This window comes from Opisthocomus hoazin, chromosome 2, assembly GCF_030867145.1.
Source record: "Opisthocomus hoazin isolate bOpiHoa1 chromosome 2, bOpiHoa1.hap1, whole genome shotgun sequence".
NCBI lineage: Eukaryota > Metazoa > Chordata > Aves > Opisthocomiformes > Opisthocomidae > Opisthocomus > Opisthocomus hoazin.
This window is the reverse complement of record NC_134415.1, coordinates 31,918,449-31,941,881: the sequence shown is the minus strand read 5'-3', so window position 1 is coordinate 31,941,881 and position 23,433 is coordinate 31,918,449. Positions and strand designations below refer to the sequence as shown.

At 40.1% G+C, this 23,433-nt stretch overlaps 1 protein-coding gene across 1 annotated transcript; it reads right to left on the bottom strand.

The window, feature by feature from the left end:
- Positions 1–3,379: 3,379 nt before the first annotated feature.
- On the bottom strand, positions 3,380–16,854 carry FBXO28 (F-box protein 28). Its single transcript, XM_075413067.1, has 5 exons — positions 16,627–16,854; positions 11,608–11,717; positions 10,456–10,594; positions 7,592–7,787; positions 3,380–5,515 (listed from the first exon to the last, which is right to left on the bottom strand). The coding sequence occupies exons 1-5, from the start codon at positions 16,837–16,839 to the stop codon at positions 5,121–5,123; spliced, it is 1,053 nt and encodes a 350-aa protein (XP_075269182.1). The 5' UTR covers positions 16,840–16,854; the 3' UTR covers positions 3,380–5,120.
- Positions 16,855–23,433: the final 6,579 nt, after the last annotated feature.

Sequence of the window (23,433 nt, the reverse complement as noted above, 5' to 3'; positions counted from 1 at the left end):
GAAATTGAGTGACTACTTCCTTGGAATTTTAGTTGTCCATAAATCCACTCAAATTAAAATAATCTAAATCAATAATAGTGATAAAGACAACAGAGGAAGTTATCACAAAGTGAATTACACCTTATCATAGTAATATGAATATCTCAAGGTTTATGATGCATCACTTAAAATTTATTAGTAATAACTAATAAAAAGGGCTAATATGTACTAGCTGCTAAAAGCCCCATGCGCAACTGTGCACATGTTGGGGAAATGCAATCCCTACTTGAAAATGTTTACAATCTAAAGTAATGGACAAAGCACGGGATCTACAAAACATAACAGCTTCGTAAATATTTCTGTTTACATGCATTTTTAATCTGTATTAGGATGTGCATTAGAAGTGAAAAAGGGAGCAAGTAGAGAGATGGAAAAGTCTATTCACAATTTTTCCCTCCTTAGTCACATGACCTGAATTTTGTAGACTTTATGAGGACTGGTGCAGCATAAAACAGATGATTAGATTTCATCGAGGCATTTTGTCCTTGTGACGGATGTTCAGTTTTACTTTTTGCTCAGCGACCGCTTCACAATAAACCAGGACGTACTTTTGAGTTACCAGTGCAGAAGCTGACTGCAAAATTGCCAGGATCACGAGTGTTTCACTCAACTGCACTCTAAACACTGTGGGTAATGCTTCTAAGAATGTTCCCTTCTTGTTGTAGTTCAAATATTAGCACTGCTGTCCATCATTGCGCTAAAGACCTTCTCACCCGTGGGAAGGAGCCTGCCGACAGAGCGAACGGATCTGCTAATAAGAAAGGTTGCAGCTGCCGACAGGCGCATTGGAGGAGAGACGCAGCATCAAGAGTTCAGTACACAGAGCCAGGTTTACGGCACAGCAAATGCATACGGGTTTGTAAATGGTCACAAGTTTTAGTAGGGTAATTAAATAGAAGATCCCAGATCGATAAACCAAACATTCCATAGCAGCCAAACAAGGCTTAAACAACTAAGACAAATATTAAAGAGGAAAGTTTTGGAAAATTTAATTGCGCAAGTGTCCTGGAGTGCAAAGTGCTTTTCCTATTCAACCACCGAGTTTTTCTGGCTTAAGCAGTTCATATAAAAAACCCAGACCTATCAGGTCTTCAGCAAGCTAACAGTTTTTGTGTCTGACGTTTTCCCATCCGAAGACAATGAGATCCAGTACCTAATGCGTCTTCAGCTGGCACAAAGCTAGAACAAAAATCTTAGAGTGTTCAGTTATGTGCAAACCAAAGATGGCAGCGCATGCTCGTCCAGCCAGGAAGGCGAGATCCAGCAAGCACAACTGCAAGAGCAGAGAGCACATGGACAAGTGAGCTCGTCCAGGTACAATGCAAAGTAGCACAGGGATGGAATTGGTACAGAACAGTTCACAACTAACAGACACATTACTATAAAATACTCCAAACTGAATTTACTGATGAACAAAATATCAGTCTGTCACTGTGATTTGCCAGTTTCCTTCTTAAAACCATCCGCAACACCAAGAAGTCCTGTAGTCCCCTCCTGTCTGAGGATACATTTAACTACATCCTATGCCATCCTGTTTTCAAGAGGCTCTTTACGCTGAAAATTCCTGAGGCAATCTTAGTGTTTCCCACAATTAACTGTTAGAAGATCTCTGTAAGAGCAACTAAGTTTCTGTTCAGTACAGTCTTACCTTTTAGGTTAAGAAATTACGTGAAGGCACCCTCATAACATCACTGAACTGTTGTGATTAATTTCATGTGCTATGCTGAGAGAGCGTCAGGGATTGAAGATGTGAACATTTGTCTCTATCTGCTCTTTAACCTGAGAAATGAATCTTGTTAAGCAGTTAAGTCTTTCTTCCTTCAGGGCTTCCACCTCTTACATCCATCAGCCCCTGTTTAGAAGGTGCTTGCATACTGCATGGACACACAAGTTGTTCAATCTGGGGAGCAAGACCTGGCTGCAAACAGCATTTCCCTGAAGAACGTACCATTGGGATATCTTCTGATACCATTTTCACCATGTTCACTAGATAGGCAAATTTGTAAAAAATCCCCACCCCTGCCATGAAACAAAAAGCAGTTTGCAAAGCAAGCTGGAAAAGAAGGAAAGCTAGCCTCGGTAGTTTCAAGCTATTTTAATAAACTAGCTATAAAAGACATTCACTGCTTTCTCTTGCAACCCTGAGCTGTTCAGTTTCAGCCCTTGCTACAAGTACTAAAACTGAACCACTGGCTGCCCATAAGACAATTTTTCATGTAACTTTGTAAACTACATCTTAGCCTCACTAGTGTGAGGTTCTCCCTTGAACAGATTACACAATCACTAATCGCTATTAGCACGCTGCTAACACTGTACTTTTGAGGCAGATATATCAACTCATGTAAACTTGCATAGACTTTTATAATCAGAAGTGATTTAGTTTTACTTCAGGCTATTTATCAAGTTGTTCACATATTGCAAAATGCATCCCTTTTATTTAATAAGAGACAATATGGTGTCAGAAGTTAAAGTTCAGCTATTTTCTCTAAACTTATTAGTTCATTCTGTTTTCGACATTTTATCCATACCACTGGTGTATATTCCAATCTGAGCGCCATCTGATACCAATGTCTCCCTCTCCACGAAGTGAAAATGAAATAGTAGTGTGCCTTTCTTTGTTGTGGCATTGCTCAGAGCTTGCTCATAGCCAGCCCCTCTGCCTCTTAAGTCTGGTGGGCTTCATTCAATTCTGCTATACTTAGTAGCATGTAGAGGATCAGGATGCACCTGCAAACATGGAGCACGTCATACTTCCTTGAGTTGAAGGTTCCAGGTTGGCACGGTTCACGGAGAATGTTTCATGTAACAACAGGCTGTTGTTCTTTCCAGCTCAGTTTACACACAGCTAGAGATCCACCAACATATAAATAAATGGTACTCTCCAATAACCTGAAACTTTTGTATATTGGGGGGAATGGTTCACATCTTCTAGAAATTAATAAAGCAAATCAAAAGATACTAAGAGATGTACAAATAAACCTTTTCAGTGAATGCAATTCACAGGTTTATACTTGTTTAGAAGTATTTAACCACAAATATCTAGTAATTAGACCATTACATGAATTTGTCATCATGAATGACCATTAAATGAATTTGCACCAATGATACACAGTAATTATAGCGATCACGCTGACCCTTTGATTCAAAATTGTTATCTTTTAGAAGATGAAGTATATGCGAGTGTTTTTAATCTGAACAGCAGTTATCTGTCTTTAAGAGATCTTTGATAGTAAAAAAGTTCTGAGCCATGGAAGGCCAGTAACAGTAAATGCTTCTTTAACAGTTAACCTTTCCCCTAGATAACCAGATAACCTTTTATCATTTCCATCATGCTTTTCTTAAGAAACATGTCTTTTTTTTTTTTTTTTAAAAAGATTCAAACTACTTAACAAGTTTATTTGAAAAGTAAATGTCTGCAAAAACTAGGCATTTGCAATGTTACTTCTGGTATGAGCTAATATGTTTTAGAAGTAAAAACTGTAGCTGAAGAGTCAGGAAAAATGTCACTTCTCCCATGTTTATGTAACATTTGACCAGACAATTTCTGATGTGTTTGGTGATTTAAGTACAACCACTACTTTATGCTGACAGCCATACAAAAGGTAACAGAAACTTGCACTTTAACCCATGGTAACAGTATCAAAGATTTTGAAAAGCTACAAATGCATCATTTGCATTTTCAGTGCCACACCAAGTTGAATTCAGTACCACCTAAATCCAAAGCAGCAGCTGAGTAAAAATACCGTCAGTCACATGATAAAGCTACATAGTTTTGTAGATTAAAACCAAAAACATGGACAACGGTATCTGTATAAGGTTCCAAAAATATACAGACAGGGGAAAAAAAAAAAATCACCGTACACAACTCTGATGTTGATAAAGTGACCAGAGAGACTGAACAGTGCAAGACATGCTTTTCCAGTTACAAGGTCAAACCAGGAGTGTAAACGAAATTAAAGCTTTTTCTGAAGTGATTTATCTTTTAGGATAAGGAAAGCTTAGAATATCTTCATCAGTGTTACAGAAAAATTTCCATCCCACCCCATCCCCCAACACATACACACAAAATAGTTTTAAGTTTTTCCATAATACATCATTTCACTCAAATGGTGTCCCCCTGAGCTTGGTTATTGTAGGGACAATTTGTCTGATCCTTATTAGATGTTGGCCTATGAATCATGTGATGCACAGGCAGCTTCTCAATTCTCCAGCTTTGGCTAACAACACCTGCAATTTACAGGCAGTGAAAGTGGCAGATAGCCTGGGTTCAAACTCCCCTGCAACTAGCTTCGTGAGACCACCTCATTATGAGAAAGCAGTTGTGCTGAAAGCAGATGCTAAGTTATGGCTGATTGCTTCATAGGTCTCTGTACTCTCTCCCAGAGTTCAGAACAATTTCAGGCAAGTGCTTTTGGCAGTCTAAGGTGTACATGCATCTACCCATGCAAATGTAGATTATGGCTCCCAAGACCTAGAACTAGGGTGTGTTCACGTGAAGACTGGCTAGAAGGCCCTTCTTTGTAAGTTTACAAAAATATATAGCCAATACTGTCGCTTAAGAAGTCAGTTTTACTCATTACAGAGATCCCCAAAAAGTATTAACTACTTTTCAGACATTCCAGACAAGGTCACTTGTAACAAAAAAGGTCAAGTTCTCTAAAACAAGATTTTAAAAGTAGATCTTTCCTTCAAGCGAATAGGACATCTGTTTTTACGCTTAACTTTTTAGTCAGTTAAGACTGAATTTATTTAAGATTTTATGTGAACATACGCATAAACACAAATAAGTTTACTTTAAACACATCTGCACAGAAATAAGATTAACTCTTCAAAACATAACAGAGCAGGTCTGGTTAGTATGTATCTATTGCAAATCTTAAAGATTCTGTGCATTAGGCCCACCCATACAGAAAGCAGGGGAAAAGTCTCATTGAAAGAAAATTACTGTTCAAGTCTAAGTGGTGTTTTGAGGAGCCAGCAGCCTAAGTGACACCATGAAGCTAGTCACAGCATCCCAACAAGCAGACCTGCTCGGGCTACTAAAGCAGTGTATCCTCCTGAAGGTGTCATTTACTCCCACGTTATTTTCTGTTTCGAAGGCGTTTAGATTTCCTAGGACAGTCTGTGGATTCAACCGCCTTCCTCCGTTTTCTCGGAGATTGTTCGTTTGAGCCAGAACCTGAAGAATTTCCTACTGTACTCTCCATCACCTCTCGCAGCTTGCGTTCAAGCTCAGCCAATCGGGCATTCTGTTCACCTATGATCTGGGTTTGCTCTAGCAGTTTCTGATCTTGATCTTGGAGTTGCTTCTGTTGCTCTTGCACTTTGATGCGCAGCTCTGAGATTTCCCGCTTTAGCGCTGTCAAGCCCGTGCCATTTGCTTTTACTTGCTGCTGGAGTTTGGTGACTTCCTGTCTTGAAGGGTTCTGCTTGGAGAACAGCTGCATTGTTGTCAGTGCTGCAGAAGGCCCTGGAACTTCAGAGCAAATTGCGATTAATCGTCTAAAACTTTAACACAAAAGGTAAAAATTATTTCCCAGTTTCCACATTTTGCTTATCCCCACTCCCCAAACACGGATCGGAATACTGGTTGCAAGTTACGTGAACATGTAAACAGATTTACAGTCATTTAAGTGTGTAACAAGAGCATATGGTATCTCAGAGCGCAACTAGTTTAATTTAAAATATCTAGATTTTCAGTAGTCTGCAAAAGAGCTCATCATTTACTTTCTGTATAAAAGCCCCCCTCCTTTCTAACAAAAATTACGTAGAGATATTATGTTGTCATCTAGACTTAGTGTCACAGATGTTAAGTTAAAACCCCAGAACATATCTAAAAATTACTTGTGACAGAATAGTTATATTAAATAAATGTATTTCCATAGAGCAGTACAATTCTGCACTGTTACTTGTAGACAGCTAAATTTCTAAAATTTTGTGGTTTGGGGCTTAACAAGATATTTCAGTTTAACTTACTTTTTGGAGGAAACGAATCTATTTCCCATGTGTCTTTAGAACCACTCTTCCTAAGTACTAAAACCATACTGGAATTTGAGCTTGAGACTGTTGGTTTTAATAAAGTTCCTGCAAATCAAGGAGACTAACAGGTTCTGTATAATTTCTTTCATTTGTTCTACCGTATATCTATTGCTTGTTCTATCGTAAGAGATATCTTATAGCTTGTTCTATCATAAGGCATATCTATTGCTTGTTCTATCGTAAGAGATATCTTATAGCTTGTTCTATCATAAGGCATATCTATTGCTTGTTCTATCGTAAGAGATATCTTATAGCTTGTTCTATCGTAAGGCATATCTATTGCTTGTTCTATCGTAAGAGATATCTTATCTTATAGCTTGTTCTATCATAAGAGATATCTATCGCTTGTTCTATCGTATGAGATATCTATCACTTTTTCTATCATTTTATTCTTCTAGCAATGCTGTGCCACCAAGATGCCACTTTTCAGCACTACAAAGACAGAACAGCCTGGAACAGGCTAGAACAGTCATCCTCCTCCTCCTCGTTTCTTTCCTTTACAATGCCAGCATAGCTGCAATTATGTGACTCTAAAGGCTTGCCATTAGATAGGTTATGCTCCTCCCTCAACACAAGAGAGAGGCACTTTTATGCCACATAAAGCCTTGGCCTTGAAAAGCCGACTGACATCAGCTATGGTTTTGGGCAATACTTCCTCAACCGAGAGACTCAATGGAACTGAGGTATAATTAACAGGATGTAATTAAGAGGTGGTATACACACTTACGGCTAAAAGGATGGACAGGACATACCAGAAACAACAAGCAGCTCCTACAGTTAGGCCTATAATTTTTCCTTAAGATGTAATTATTTATTTTTTATTTTTTATTAAGTTACCCTTTCAGAGTTAATTTCACAGTTCCTAAGAAGTGTGAAGATGTCCAGCACAGGAAAAACACTACAGTTCTACTAACCTTTTGCTTTTGGCCATTATATGAGGCAACTACCTTAGACTTTGGTTCACAAAAATTCTGGAAAGTCTGACAGAGTATATGAAGGACCAGTTTAATTGTTTATTTATAGGGTGTTATTTTGATTGCCTTTTCACTATTACCCATAAGTATTTTGCTTGTTAGTGTACACATTAGTGCCCTAAGAAAGTAAAAAAGCACATACAAGTATGTTCTAACTCTCTATGTACTACAGCAGCTTAGTCTAATTCATTTGCTGATCATCCTAAAAATAAAAGGCATCAAGTTGTCATCTCACATGCTGAATTTCAACCAAGTGCAATGATATAAAGTCTCATTCATCGGTGGCACAAAAGTGTTTGTTTAATGAATACACATTACGCGTAATTCTAACATACATTCAAGTGAATGTTCTTTTGGTAGTACAAAGGCTCCTTAAATTTCAAATCAAATTAATTTCAGTTAGTATTCTTAAGAAACAAGTATCGTCAATATTTATGTAATAAAGCTCGCATTTAAGGGAGGGACCTTTAAAAAGATACAATGCTGTGAATTTTTACAGAAAAACTAAATAAAACTTAACTATACGGTGGAATTAATACCTGGGGCAGTTCCTATCAGACGTCCCGATACATCTGACCCAGGAATCTTTCTTTTCAGTATTGGAACAATCTTCTCATCAAAATATTCCATAGCCATGGAGGAAATGTCCCTTAGTTCTTGAAGAACTTCATGAGCTCTCTGAGGAGCTCTTGTAGAGTTTACATACCTTAGCACACGATAAATTTCATCTATTACCTAAAACATTTAAGAAGAATTAGGATTTTCTGATAAATGCAAGATTATTTCAGATCATTCTAGAAGTTCTGTCATATTCAGGGGCTTTTACTACATATGTATTGCACACCATTGTGTGCTTTAGTTCTACATCAGCTTTTTGAAATGAAGTGCTGTTTGTGATATATCAGAGAAGCTCTTCACTTGATCTACCACAGCAACTCTCTTCAAACTCTGGAAATAATGTTCATTGTGTGAAATTTTGTTTTACTACACACATACTTGAGTTCCAAGTGATATAATCTATACTCAGCAGAGCATAATCATTTCTTTCTGGAGAACCTGAAGCAAGATAATCTAAGCCACAATGCAGAGCAGTCACTCCCCCAGCCAGTTATGAGGCATACGAAACAAACAAATGCAATAGCAACAATTACCACTATGTCAGTCTGAAGAACTGTAAATGTTTACTTGAGTCCGCTTGTATACACAGAAAATACTGCAAACCCAGATTAAGTCCAAAACACATTAATTTATAAAACATCAATCCACTACTGACAGAGAACATAAGCACCCTCTTAACAGGTTTGATAAGCAAGCCCTTTGGTTAGGAGAGATACAGAGAGATGAAAGGTGTCTTGCTAATTTATGAATTATAGTGTGAGGCAGGTCAAGATAGGAGTGCTGGTTTCTTATTACTAAAACTATTGACACAGGTATTTTGCACAGGATTAAAAATGGTTGAAGAGTCTCCTGAAGAACACATATTTTAAGAACTTAGAATCATAGGTAAGACAACAGTTGCATCTCGTGTTTTAATAAAGGAAGCTTAGCTAAAAAGTTGCAAAAGCTAGACAAGACTGAAGTGTCTTATCACGCAACAAGCTTACAAAAGACTTCTGCAATTTTACCCACATTATATCCTGTTAGCAACAACATCCTCAAAGCATTCTCCTGCCACCCTCAACACAAAATGTTGCAGCAGTGCTCTGCTATCATCAGGAACCCTCACACAATATGCAAAACCTCAAATCAGCATTTGCATATTCTAATGCAAGTTCACTTCCTGACAGTTCTGTGGCAGCTTCATTCAAACAAAATTTCCTGAGGGGAGCGGGGCAGGTGGCAGGGAGGAACCACAGACTAAGTGAACACAAAGCCTTGAATCTGCTTGACCAAAATAGGATTTTCTGGTGAACTGCTAACTGTGCTGAGAGAGCAGCAGCACTAGCAAGCTCACACACTAAGTAAATAACTCAAAAAAACCCAAAACTGTTTAGCTGTTGTATCAGAATACAGAGAAGGTCCTTATGATTCAGTGCCCACAAGGAAAATGGCTGCCAAGCTCACTTGCCCAGCTCCTGCACACCCCAGGTCTAGACTGAGTACTGCCTTCCTGTCTACCCCTCAAAGAAGCATGGCAACATTTCTTTCAAGTAATGCATCCACTAGGCAAGTATCAAGGACTTAAGCTTATTTGACTTTATGTTATATTGCATTTTTAAATTATACGGTATATATAATTTATAACATATTTAATTATATTTTAATATATATGTTATGTTATATATTACCACATAGTGTATTATTTAATATCATATTTGTTTATACTATATAATATGTAATCTAACATTGCATTTTTAAATCATATGGTATATATAAAAATAGTCAAATAAGCGTAAATATATTAAATTATAATAATTTAATGTGAAATTACGTCAACATGAGTGTACAGAAATCAAGTTACCTCTTCAAGATAAAAATACAACTCATGCCGACAGCCTGTTCTACCATACTGAATGTAGAAATGCCTGCCATGCTTCATCTGAATCCAACAGCTAACTTTTTCCATTTATCCCAGAGCAATCCAGTTATCCGCCCATGAAAAATTAATACCAACATATCCACACCTCACATGGAAAGATAAATAAATAGAGCATTATGCTAATGTTCACATATCTTGTTTCAACCCTGAGCTGCATCAGTGTGCCTCAGATCATGATTTTAATTCCCCTGTGCACTTCTGTTTTCACACCTTATAAAACAGTGATATCTCCAATGTATATCTCACTTCTATAATTTATATTTTATGTTTGGGTATTCTGAAATACCAGAATTGTTCAGCAGTGTTAACATTTAACACACTTTATCTACATTTAAAACTAATTCCACTTACTTTACAAAAATACCACACTCACTGTAATACTGAACAGTGTTTCCACATACTAAATATCTTAATCCAATTAATCTGAGGTACTCAAACCTTTAAGAAAGATGCTTTAAATCTTCCTGAGTCCTTAGTGTTATACATAGTCTAAATTACTATATCTTCTGATGACCCAGCCTCTAGCTGTTTTGTACAGTTAAAATTCAGAATTGAACACTACATACCGTGTTTTTTGTAAAAAGATGTGTAGGATGTACATGCCACAAGCCAAATATCAAAATCAAGAATGAATATAAGGGTAAATGGAAATCAAGTTTAGAATAATTAATATTTAGATATAGTCTGGTTCATTCATTTCAGACTGCCTGTTACAGCAGAGCATTGGCTTGTGTGTTTGTTTTCAAGTATCTGAAACACAGTTTCAGTATATGTATGGACATTATATAACTTGGGACAAATTTAAGTTACACAATCATATTTTTTAAACACCGATAAACATTCACATAACAGTCTACATTTTACCTTTCCAGGTATGAAGCAACAGAGATTGGAATCCACATACTTCATGAAAGTCATATTTAACAGAGAGAGTCTCGTCTCTACAGCAGCAAGGATGTCTGCATGACGAGCTAATGAGTGGTTTCTTCTTTCAGACTCCCGTCTAGAAGACAGACCAGTAAGTGACACCAATTTAACAATGAGTCAACAAAATGAAACTGTAACAACCGCTCAAGTTAATTTCACCCTTAAAACCCTCTGAGGTTTGAAAATGTAACCACTAACATTAGTTCTGTCTTTATGGAAAAAAACTGATACAGATTGAGAACTAGCCAATAATAGCATACTACACTTTCTTAGACAAAATTTGTTTTCTAAATAATTACTACATTTTATGTGATCCATAAACTCTATATGTAATTTAGGACTATTTAAAAGCAAGTTTTCAGTATTAACTAGCAGCAGACACTGAAACAGTGTGAATATTCTTATTCCTCCATATTCCTACAGTTAGTACTTCAATGCAATTGACATAGATTTAATATATTATTAGTGCTTGGTACAAAGTTTAGGTTGCGATAAAAGCTTTTTTGACAAAGGATCTCTATAGTAAGTAGCATTTAGTTTCTTCATTCTGACTGGGAAATCTGATAGGAAACAGCAGCAGCTGCACTTACGGACTGGAAAGAGGAGAAAACACATTGTTTTAGTGAGAAACTAGCTCCCAGTAATACTCACATGTCAAACCACCCTCCCTTTCTCTGTTTAATCCTTGGCACTGCAAAACCTTGCTTTTTTTTTTGAACGCAGTCTCGTAGATGAATCATCAGTGAAAGGAGTTGGTCTTGAAAAGGAATGGCATTTATTCATTCCTAGGAGTCTTTGATTTCCCAGCAGAGTTGGATAATACAGGACCCACTCTTCTGTTCTCTGCTTAAAATACCAGAGACACTTTCCAATATTCCAATTCCTCGTATACGACAACTTACGTTCATCCACATTATTATTTTGTTATTAGATTTTAGGTTCAAGGTGCTTTTGGAAAAAAATGGAATTAAAACAAATGCGATTCACATTTTCAAGATATGCAAGTTGGATCAGCTAGCAAGAAATTCCTTTTCAGTATTCTGCTTAAAAGCACATTTAAGTTTAACTACAGTTTTAACTGGTACATACCTTGGAAGCTGAGCTTTAACTTGCTTTTGACACAAGTTGTGGTATCTTTCCACTTTCAGAAATCCCTGATTTAACATTCGCTGGCAAACCAAGTCCATTCGCTTACAAACCTGTATTTAAGTAAAAAGAAAAGCTAAAGGCTCAATTAAGGCCACAAGTCACTTTGCTATCATCTTATGCATACTTGCTGGGTAATAAAAGATTCTTAGCAGGTTTTGCTCCATTTCAAGAAGCAGAAGCTGTAGTTGAGCTTAAGGTATCACCATCTCTAACAAAGGTCATGATACTCCAAAAATGGGCAGCTATGTTCCATGGAATACACAAATCACTCTCCTGATATTGCCTAACAAGAGACAGTAGGCTGAAATCCATCCATACGTAAGCAGATACAATTTCCTCTGATTTTACTGGAACTTGTAAATGCCTGTGCCTGGCTTTTAACTTGGCCTCCAGAGGGATTCTGGTAGATCAAGTTAGTATTTTCTAGTCTCAGAAAAGAAGCCTTTAAAAACAAGAAATCATGACGGTTTTTCTCCAGCGTTTAAGGCTTATGTATCTGAAGACAGCCACAATTAAATTTTAAAACTTATGCAATACAGTGCACATGAAGCAAGACTCCTTTTCATATAAAAAAAAGTATTTTCTCTTCTAACAGATTCCTTTATTTGCTATATTGGATACAAATAGCCTCCATTTTTTCACAGATTTAGGGAGAAAGTACATTAATAGCTGCAGAAGCCACAGCAGACTGCTAAATTTAAACCTTCACAGAGTAACCGGTTACAAGACAAAGCCAATTCGTACAAAAGTTTAAAGCAGTTGCAATTCAGTTCTGAAGATGCAAGAGCTCAGTGAACCAACTGTCCTTTGAAATTGGGTTGTTGGTGGGTTTTGGTTTTTTTTTTGTAAAGTGCACAACTCCTATATGCTAATCATTTCATAACTTTGAAGTCTACACAGTTTACACCTTGAGGAAGAAGATTCTCACTTCTCATAGAAATGCCTGTGATTATTTTCTGTTTATATGGAAGGCACTACTTAAAATGAAGTTCTACTTTCTGTGAGTCTTCTTCTAGTCATAGCTAGTTTAAGTTCTGTAAGAACCGACCATTTTCAAACAAATCTGTATTAACAGACCATTAAGTAATTGCTGTCAATCTGTCTGTGCTCCTTTGTATTAAATCTTCCTTGTTAACAAAGAAGAATGATCAGACAGGCTAATTACAGAGGTACAGTCTCAGTACACTCTGCCCCATTCATTGAATCAACTAAACCATCTCCAGTGTATAAAAAAAATAACACTGTCCCTTCAACTGCGGGAAGCAGGAAAATGTCACATTTCTCCTAAGGTATCAACTGCATTCAGGATGCCTAGACCCGATACCATTTTTGAGTACAAGACTTTACAGCTTATCAAGCTGCTGAACTAGCAACAAGCACAAGAGCTATGCAATTATTCAGCACAAGTGAAAAACAATTCTAGATACATTATTAGCTACAAATTCAGAGGAAGCACAGAAAGAGTGATTTTAACCATGTATCTGCTGACATCTGGCGGCAGCAAGGACCTTTCAGCACGCTGAAGCCCTCCCACATACAAGAGCCTAGGTCCCAATGGCTAACACTAAATTTCTTAAACATCGGATTTTTTTAGCCTTACTCATTTGCTTAAACTACGCAACATGAAGAATTATTTACTCCAGTTTCTGGACATTACCCATTTTTGTGCCAATAATCAGTCCAGAACCCAAACACCAAACAGGTAACAAGTACCACCAGAAATCAAAAATGTTTGTCTGCAACTTATTTTACCCATCACCTCTTAATTCTCAGCTGGCTCCTGATGTCACCATTTAAACCATATGGCTCCTGAAGTTATAGGAACAACAGACCTCTTTTAGACTGCATAGTCAGCAGTCACATACAAAGTAGCATTATTACACTTTTAGGTATTCATATTAGTCCGGGACAGTTCAATACCAGCTATTCAATGGACCATAAGTAAAAAGTTAAATCTGCTCATATTTGTATTTGTGAATATTTTTGTATTCTAGCCATAAAGCTGAAAGACCCCAAATTTCCTCAAACATCCAGTCCAACCACACACTGTGTTCAAATTTCAGTGTTAGAAAGTTATTCCGAGTCCACGTGAAAAGCAGAATGACAAGCTGGTTGCTTTTTAGCATGCTGACTTATACTGACAGCAGCTTCTATGAAAGAACTAATTTTCCACTTTATTTGTAAACAAATTAAACTGGCACAGTCTACTAGAAGACTACTGCCAGCTTCCCTTTCTTCCAAGCTAACGAACATCTTCCAGATAACCAGTATCAAAACAGAGATTAAAATATCCGAAAGTATTTAGATTCAATATATGTTTTTTTCCGAGTGGCTCCACAGACACCATGCTTCATAATGCCTTTCTAAAGTAAAGTGTGAGTGACAAAATGTTGATGACTTTGGCAAGAAGCTTTAAAATACAAATGCCTGTAAATACAGATGTACTGAAACTGTGGGAAGATTAAAGCAGTGCTGTCCAAAGGCTATCAGTCCTTATTTGCACTGTGCAGAAATCAAGCACAAATTTGCTGCAGAATCTAAGACACTTCTGACGTGTGCCAGAATCCCAGATAACCTTCTCCTCAGAGTGTTCATGGAAGGAGGTTATGGAATGTTTGGTTTTAATAACGCTCGCTGTAGTAATAGCCTGAATGGAAGTGCATTTCCAGGCTCAGACATGTAAGTGAAAAGAAACTGGCACATAAGAATTTCATTATTATCCCACTCATGTAAGAATTCCAGACCTTCTGTAAGTCATTAAAAAAAATCACAGTAAAATAATATTTCAAAAGCTGGGAGATAGCTAGCTTCCATATCAGCATGCATACTAGGCTGCAGCTTGTCCAGAACATTAGAGCTTCAGGCATAACGATCTTTTGCGTTTTCTGTGTTTCTCTTCTGATGACATATCAGAGGAAGCAGATGAAGTAAATAATCAAAAGGACTGAAAGCAAAATGCTGCTGCTTTTCTGCTCATTCACTTTATTTGAACAAAAGTTTGAGAATTCAGGATTTGCACTGAGGCATAATTACAGACATGGCTGCATTCTGAATACTTATTGTTTAGTCTCCATTACTTCAGACCTACTCCGCTGTTTAACCAGTAGGTGCTTCATTTATGCTTTCAAATGCAGTAAAACCAGGAATAGCAGAAAGCATTATGCTCAGGAAAGCAAGAACTTCTTTGCACAGTGAGGGGCCAGCCCATGGTCTTGCCTTGCCTGATGGCAATCATCACAAGCAGGAAATGTTCTTTACGTTGCCTTTTGGTGACAGAAAAAGGCTACGGATCGTATGCCTTAGATTATGCTCCTCACTATGCTTTACATAAACAATACAGCTTCCTATCTCTATTTTAATCTGAAAACTTGCTAATGTTCTATGTCCTCCCACCCAGCCAACTCCTTTGTCTGTCTTCTTGTACACCCGGTAGCTTCAACACCAGTTCAAGTTGTTTTTTTTTTTTTTGGGTCAGTGATCTACAGTGATCCAGAAAAAGGAGATTAGGACACCCATTTCCTTCAACGCTGGGATCCAGAGAACGCATCAAAGTGATCAGTTTAGGGAATCCACATTTTGTGTCTACACATGCATGATCAAACTTTGTTTAGGTTGATTGATGTCCTGGATCACATCTTCCTACCTTCCTCAAGATGCTTTATCCCATGGAATGCCACATTCTAAGGGGTTAATAAGGCTGCTTTGGGGCACATTTTTCATATGCATGAGACCAAAGCAGTTTAATTCCTGTCATTCAGTTAATATGATCCTGCATTGTATCTTTAGCAGAATACTACTCATCATAAGATACATTCATTCATCTTTGATAAGCAGCTCAGTTCTCAGAGAAAACACAAATCTCCTGTTTGTGTAAGACAGATCTTAGAGCAGGAATATAAGTATCTCCCAAGGCTACTTGTAGCCTTTAAAAATCTGAAAGTGATGAAATTTCATTATGAATTTATGCTTAGGGGTTGTTATTTTTAAAGGCTACCTTAATTCTAAAGAGCTTTCAGTTAGTCAGGATGCAACACTTCAGATTGCTGATCCAGGACACACGCAGCCTAATTTTCTGCAGAAATATGCTTGTAACTTTATCCAGTTTAGGCTAATAGAGTTCTTAAAATAGAAAGAGTACAGTACATGCAAGTTTACTGAGGGTTACATAAGACATGCACTAATTCCCTCACTATTACTCCATTTATGACCTCTTAAGAAGTTCAGTAAGATAGCAGCTTCTCATACGACATCATAGTTTACATCAGACTCCTTATGCAGGCAGTTAAAGACTGATACACAGCGATCTCCTCACTGACAGCTGTTCTTTTTTTGGCATTATAAAGTTTGGAGGCAGAGGTAATATCTTTTATTAGATCTACTACTATGACTGGAAGAAGCAGGCAGCCTTTCAGGCAGACCAGGGCTTTCTCGCGTCTTCTTTTTTGCCACACATTTACTTCTAGATAGAGTAGGGTCCTTGAAGCAGCAGACTCACCATCTCCTACAGTCGTAGGCTTAAGCTCTATAAGTAAAAATAAACACGCACACGAGACACAATAGACTCGCCCCCAAGAAAAGCACTCGCTCGGAGAAATCAGCCTCCAGCAGCCCCGTCATTTCTTACAGAGGACGAACGGAACGAAAGCACCGAGAGGCAGTACTGGGCCTTCAGCAGCGGGTGTGCGGAGCCACACACCCACCCGCCCGCAGACGAGGCTCGGGGGCGGCTGGGGAGAAGGGAGAACGCCCCATCCCAGTCCACCCCAGCCCGGCAGCCGCCCGGCGGGGGGCGACCGGGGCCGCCGCCGCCGCCCCACCTTCCCCCGGCGCCGCTCCCGCCCCGCTCCCGGCGGCGCCCGGCCAGCCCGGCGGGCTCCCCTCGGCGGGCCCGGGCCCCGGCCGCAGCAGGGCTCCTCGCTCGCCCGCCCCGCCGCCTCCCCTCCACGCCCCGACCCCTACCAGGCGGAGCTGGCTCGTCTCATCGTAGGACAGGAAGCTGAGGATGCTCTCGATCGCCACGATGGGCAGCCCCATCAGCGTGTTGCTCTGAGGCGGCGGCTCCAAGGGCGCCAGAGCCTCGGGAGACTCCGACACCGGGGGCGGGGAGAGCCGCGCCGAACCCAGGGTGCCGCCTTCCCCGTCCGACAGGAGCCGCTCCTCCAGCGTCGCCATCTTACAGCCCGTCCTTCCTCCACTGAGGGAGGGGAGCCAGCCTTCCTATGACGCCACTTCCGCCCCCGTTAGTACCGGGCCGGTTGCCCCGCCCCGCCCGGCCGCTTGGGGGCGGCAGAGGTCGGGGGGGTGGGGTGGCCGTTGGCGGCGGTTCCGCGGGCAGCGCGGTGCCCCGGGAGACCCCTCCCTTCCGCCGACCGAGGCGTGGTGGGGGCTGCTCGAAATGCCCCCCCCAGCTGCTGGGCACCCCGCCAGCGGCGGGCTTAGAGCGAGCAACTGGAAGTAAATCTGTCGCACCGTGTGGCGGGAAAGCGAGAGACTCGCCGTCGGCGGGGAAGTAGATGCGCAGTGGGTGACTCGCGTGAGGTGCCTCTGCCACCGGCTGTGGTTGGCAAGGGCACCCGGCACCAGCAGCCCAACCCTGCATGACAGGGGCGATGGCCCGCCTGGCTGAGGTGGGTCCTCGCGAGGCGACGGGGCTTTTGTTCTCCCACTCTGGGGGAGGAGGGACGCCGGAGTGAGGTGGTCAAGGAGGATGGAGAAGCTTCCAGAGACGGAGGGCTGCCCTGAGCTGGAGGGGGCCTGTGAGGATCCTCTAGGCTTGCTCCTCACTCCACACAGGGCAACGTGAAAGTTAAACCATGTATATGTATCTCCAAACACTTCTTGAACTCCAGCAGGCCTGGGGCTGTGACACCTTACCTGGGGCAAGGTACACCTTACCCGTTCCTGTGCCAGACCACTCTCTGTGAGGAGCTTTTCCCTAGCATCCAAACTGAATTTCCCCTGAGGCAGCTTTACGCCATCCCTCGCGCTCGCTTGGTGGCGGGACAGCAGAGAGGAGAGATCAGTGCCTCGCTCCCCATGCCCCCTCCTGAGGTGATCGCGTGAGATGGACCTCCAAAACTTCACCACTGCTGTTGCTCAGAAGCATGGCAGTGCTCCCACCGCACTGTGGGAGCAGCACTGGCTGCACAGGCACACAGCGGACCCCAGGAAAACATGGTTAAATGACCAGCTACAGGAAAAATATGTCTGGAGCTTGTGAGGTGCAGCTACATACTTCTTACAAATTTGCCTTTCTATTCTGCGTATAGATGGGTGAACACCCCACCTGTGTCCAACCTGGGCTACCTTGCCTTGGCCAGGGCATGCAAGGGAAGCGAGGGTAAGCAGTGTGTTTGCAAACATTATTGGGGAGGCAAAACAAACAAGCTCTGCTCTTTTATTTGTCTTTAATTGCATATATTAGGGCAGTTGGATATAATGTCTGGGGCAGCAAAGGAATGGGACCAAGGGCTGTTTCTAGAACATTCCCTAGTGCTTCTGAGCGTGGTCATGGACACTTACACTGTAGTTTCACCACTATTTTAGTCTGACAGAACTTGGCACAGCCATTCAAAAGTATAGTGCCAGTTTCCTCTCTGCCTTCCGCTGCTGCTGCTGCTCCTTTTTTCATGTGAGTAGCATTGAGCACGTGTGCTCAATAGGGGAACTGGTGCTGCTGAAGACTGACTTGCCAAAGAAAATCACTAGGTGAATGCCAGAAGTGGCAGTAGCAATGTGTACGGGAAAAAGCCATAAGGAGTTTGAGAAGAATGGGACCACTCACTGCAGTACCTGCACCAAGGTAGTACAGCTTAAAGTATTACAGGACGAAAGCATCAGCTACCTGCAGCATCCCTGTACATTTTTTCAGCTATGCTTCCCCTCTTTGAAGGTTTACCTTAAGCTACTTCTTTCATGTGCAACTTCCCCCTTTCCTCATAAACCCACCTGCAACCTCTTTCTTAAAAGAAAAAAATTGCAATTGGAAAAGGATTAACTTGGGAGCAGGGCAAACGCAGGGGTAAGCCTTTATGTGTATCACCATAATGGCACTCCAAAAATGTGCACTGAAATTAATACTTCCTTTTTGGGAGCAGAACACTGTGTGCCTTGTATGGATTTGGAAGTGTTTTGCTCCCCCCGCCCCTCAGCTCATCAATGCCGCTGTAAAATGATCTGTCTGTCTCGGAACAAGGGTTTTATTCTTGTGCATGGTTTTAAGACCTGATCTCCTTTCACATGCACACTCAGCAGCTTAAAACGTACACAGGAGAATTCTTAATAAACTTGTGACTTGGCACATGAAGTTTGGGCTGGCAGTCCGTTAATGCTTTAAGAGCAAGTGGGTTTTTTCATCCTACCTAAGCTAAACTAAAGATAGTTTCAAGAATGCTTTTTTGTTTTGTTATACAGTTTGAAAAATCTGAGTTTTTAAGCTACAGCTTTATGTTTAATAAATATAAGCTACTTCTGCTGCCTTCCAGATTCTAATTCACATCCTTCCCCAATGTATCTTGTGTCATTTTTCTGAACATGCATCACTTTGCATTAATTTGCAAAAACACAGACTGCACGCACTTCCACTAAATCCCCATCTCAGACTCTCTAGTGGCTTAACTTTTCAGTTACTATGGGATGGAGTGAAGCCAGATAACTTGATAATACTTCCCGAAAGGGATGAAATAAAGTTAAGTAGAGTCTACTGTATGTCAAGTAACATGCAAACTCTGTTGTCAGTATTTTACAGCTCATACAGGATACACACCTTATTTGCCTTACTTGAGTTACTACTCATTTAGATTTCTGCAATTATTGTAATATTTAAAACAAATCTTGAAATGGCCTTAGTTTTGTTTATACCGGGTTAGAATGCTAAATATAGTTGGACTGAATTTTTTGGGGGACATCTAAAGGACTCATAAGGAAAATGTCAGGGGAAATATATCATTTTGCCCCTTTTAAGCAAAAATTCTCATTTTTTGTTTTTTGGGCATGGGGTGAAATTTTGATGCCTCTGTACTTTGGACTAGGAATATGAAGTTTGAAAGGAAGGCCGCCTGGGCCAAGGATATCTCTTTTGCTTTCTTTGTGGTAATCTGGAGGATTTTTTTTTATGTCATAAATCTTTGTAGAATCTCATTACTTGGCTTAAAATTTGTCAGCGACATTCTTAGATATATCTATACTGAGCAGCCTTTCACAGCTTACTGTGTGCTTATAAGACTGTATATATCTTGCTTTGCCAACTGATTAGAGTGTGGTCTGTTGGGGACAGCAGGGACTGTGAAGTTTTACTGAAAGCCGTAGAACATTTTGTTTGGGCTTCGTATGGTGAGAAGCAATGCCAAAAGGCATGGTGAAAAGGAAGGAGCCTGGATCAAATACAAGGAAAGCTGCAATATCAAATGTGAGAACGGAGAATAAATTCGGGGAAGGGGAAAAAGAGGGTGAGAAGCAAGATGATGTCTGGGAAGACAGGGATGGGCGGAAGACATCTAGCAGCAGGAATTGAAAGTGAAGGAAGGTGTGTAACTAGGTGAAGAACTGCCATGTTAATGAGGAATATAGGAGAAAAGAGGAGCAATGTGCTCAAAAACTGAGGATCAGAGCAGAAGTTGGGTGGGAGGAAAACAGATTTGTTTTATTAAGTTAGTGTAATCAATAGAAAAATAGAAAATGCCTTTCCACATGGCACATTTTCTTCTTAGGGGCAGTGGCAGTTTGCTCACTTTATGGATATTAAGGGTTTTTTTAAGGGGTGCTACATTTGAAGGAAGTCTGGTATATTCACACAGCCATATTTTCATTCAGGCTGCTGGACATTGAGGCAGAGTAAAGTCTAAGGCTAAATCTAATGCAGAAGTTTGGTGCAAGGCCAGATCAGACGAAACACACGGGCTCGTTTCGCTTATACAGGAGAGCAGCTACATCTGGGCACATCTGGGGACGGTGACTTCTCAGCCAGAAGTGAAGGAAATACCTGTAAGCAAGCTGGGGGAGATCCACAGAGAGTCTATGCTCTTGTCCCTGTGAATCACCTCCAGCTTGCTTAAAGGTCTTTTTTTTTTTTGAGAGGCTTTAAAAAGGAAATGGGAAAAAAAGCGCCATATTAAAATTTCCTTTTAAAATGTTCTTAACAAATGTAGACAGGAGTGTAAATTTGCACAGATTCATGTTTTGCATGAGACTTTTTATCCATTAGTAGGTAACTTAGTATTTATGGTTGTGTGGAGTCATAGCTTCAGATATGAATGTAATCCCAGTTTAATTAAATTGATATAAATATTTAGATGGATCCTTTGTAGTTTAACCAGTTTGGGGCCCAGTAGTGCTACATATTGCATAAAAAGCTGGTTGAGAAACCACCTCTAAAATCTACATCTACCTCATAATTTATTTGTAATACTGTACATTAGGTACCTGATAGTGATCATAAGCTGAAGTTGAGAGGCAGAAGAATGTGATGCTCCCTGGGAAATGAGAGGAAGTGGCGAAAGGAGAACAAGTAGAAGATAGGATGAAAGAAAATACAATCTCTGTAGATTTTTCTTAGCTAAAAGTGTGGGGACCAGACTAATCTTGAGTAGCTTTTGTACGCCAGGCATGTTGCACAGTCAAGCTTTCATTAAATACAGTTTTCTGTTTTAATTTTTTAAGAAATATTTAACCAGAAGTATTTTCAACTCCACAAGAAAGTAAGAGTTTGCAGACATGTAATATATTTATCAGGCAAACTGATGTACTTGGGGGATAAAAAGTATGAGGGTTCAGAAAAATAACCTTTCTATTTTCTTGGAGTCAAAATACCCTCCCTGAAAGAGGACTGCAGGATCAAGTACTAGATAGCATTGGCCAGGTTACATATCCTCCCACAGCTGTACTCAGAAGTAAACTTGGTAAGAAAGCTTATATGAACAAAGAGGAGGTTTTAATTAGATTACATGACTTCTGCTAATTCTCTGTATTGTTTTCTTGTAGGATATTCACAAGCCGTAGGACAAGGAATCAGTTTCTACCATAGGGAAGGGCTCAATTTTGCTGCTGGTTAGCTTGGTACAAGTTCCAAGGAATTCCTTTGATTTTAGTATGTTACCACATATTTACAATACGATAAAGAGAACTTGGTAAAGACATTAGTAATATATCTTTGTGTCTTCTCAGTTCAGCTCAGTGAAACACCACTGATGTGACAAACTGCACCAATAATGTTGATGTATAAGAAAAAGACAACTCCCAAAGTGTCTGTTGTGCCTTATAGATCATGTACCTGTGTCTGCCAGGTTTATCTAAAGCAGAGTTTGGCTTGCTGAGGTGCGGGACTATAGCTCTGTGTGAGAATATGCAAAGAAAATACATGATTTGACCAGGAGAATATGTTAACAAAACCGTGGTCTGCTCAGTCCTGCAGTCACTGTACCAACAAGAAACTGTGCGGAGCCTGATCTTGAATAATTTTGTATTTTCTGAAATCCTTCTGGTTTCGTTCACTCATGACTCCGAAGGGACTTCTAGCATGAGCTAAGGCTGGCTGCTTGGCAGCTGAGAAATAGGGATGAGGCAACAATAAAATGGCAGTGTTAATTTAACTCTCCACATTCTCTAAACATCCAGCGGGGATGAAGGTTCAGCATCACTGCGTGGCCAATCAGCATCTGAAGGTTTCTGGCAAGGGATGGGATTTTGATAACAGAATTGCTGTTTGCAACAGCTGAATATATATGTACTTAGTGAGTGTTTTTCAGTTCCTTCTCTGTTCCTCCTCACAGACCAACTCCCTTATGGGGCTGGGTGAGCATCTGCCAGCAGATTCGCCTTTCTCGCATTGCTGTAATTGCCTTAAAGAGACATTTTGTGGCAGAGGGTCTTCAGTTAGGATCACCTCTGAGATAAATTGACAGGGATCCAAAGTGAGTCTAATGAGTATAATTTAGTTATTGAGAAGAATGGCAGCTGTGTATGATGCATACAAAACACTAATTTGTGCCAGCCTACATTTTTTTCAAAGATGCCTGGGACTAATGGAAAAAGAAGTTTCTTTCTGCTCACTTTAAGACACAGAGCAGTCTTGCTTTAGCTGGTTGGTTGTTGAATTACCTGTGGAAAAAAATCTGTATTTAAATTACATGGAAAAGAATTTTGAGTGAGGAAATTAGAATTTTCTTCTAGCAAATAACTTGAGAAGTTAAAGAAGCTTTAGTTTACTGAAGTTAAATCACTCCTGGTTGATCTGGAAGAAATGGAAGACTTTTGTTTACTGTGAGTGATGCTTGCATATAGTGGTATTAACGTCACTTTCTACTTGTATAAACTCATCCTTTGGAACTGTTGTTGAATTATCAGCAAAAGAGCTGAATATGTTGCAGCAAATTGATGCAAATTTCTAAAGTAGCTTCTGAGTGCTGCTCATTTCTGGGTGCTGCTGGCTCTCTATATAATTATTAGCTTGCTGAGTAATGTGACTGTGTACGTACTTTGCACAGTGGGTGCATGTGTGACTCTCAGATAATGGGATTAGTTTCCAGAGAGGATGCAAGTTAGGCAAGAAATATTTTTTAATTAACTTTAAGGTTACAGTCTGGACCTGAACCTCTGTTGTCTCATTTAGTTGCTTACACGCATTACCAGTTCATCTATACAGCAACCGGCGAAGTTTATATTCCCTTTGTACACAAGTAAATGCTTTCACAAGGTAAGAGACTGGCTCTCATGCCTCTGAGTGAGATAAATGTTACTCAGCTGTTCCTTGTCCTGGGCAAATTTAGTTTT

Excerpts from the sequence above, each read along its gene's own strand:
- FBXO28 (XM_075413067.1), bottom strand. The coding sequence starts at position 16,839 with ATGGCGACGCTGGAGGAGCGGCTCCTGTCGGACGGGGAAGGCGGCACC. Across the intron at positions 10,595-11,607 it reads GTTAAAGCTCAGCTTCCAAG|ACGGGAGTCTGAAAGAAGAA; the intron begins GTATGTACCAGT and ends TCTGTCTTCTAG. Across the intron at positions 7,788-10,455 it reads GTTGCTTCATACCTGGAAAG|GTAATAGATGAAATTTATCG; the intron begins GTAAAATGTAGA and ends TAAATGTTTTAG.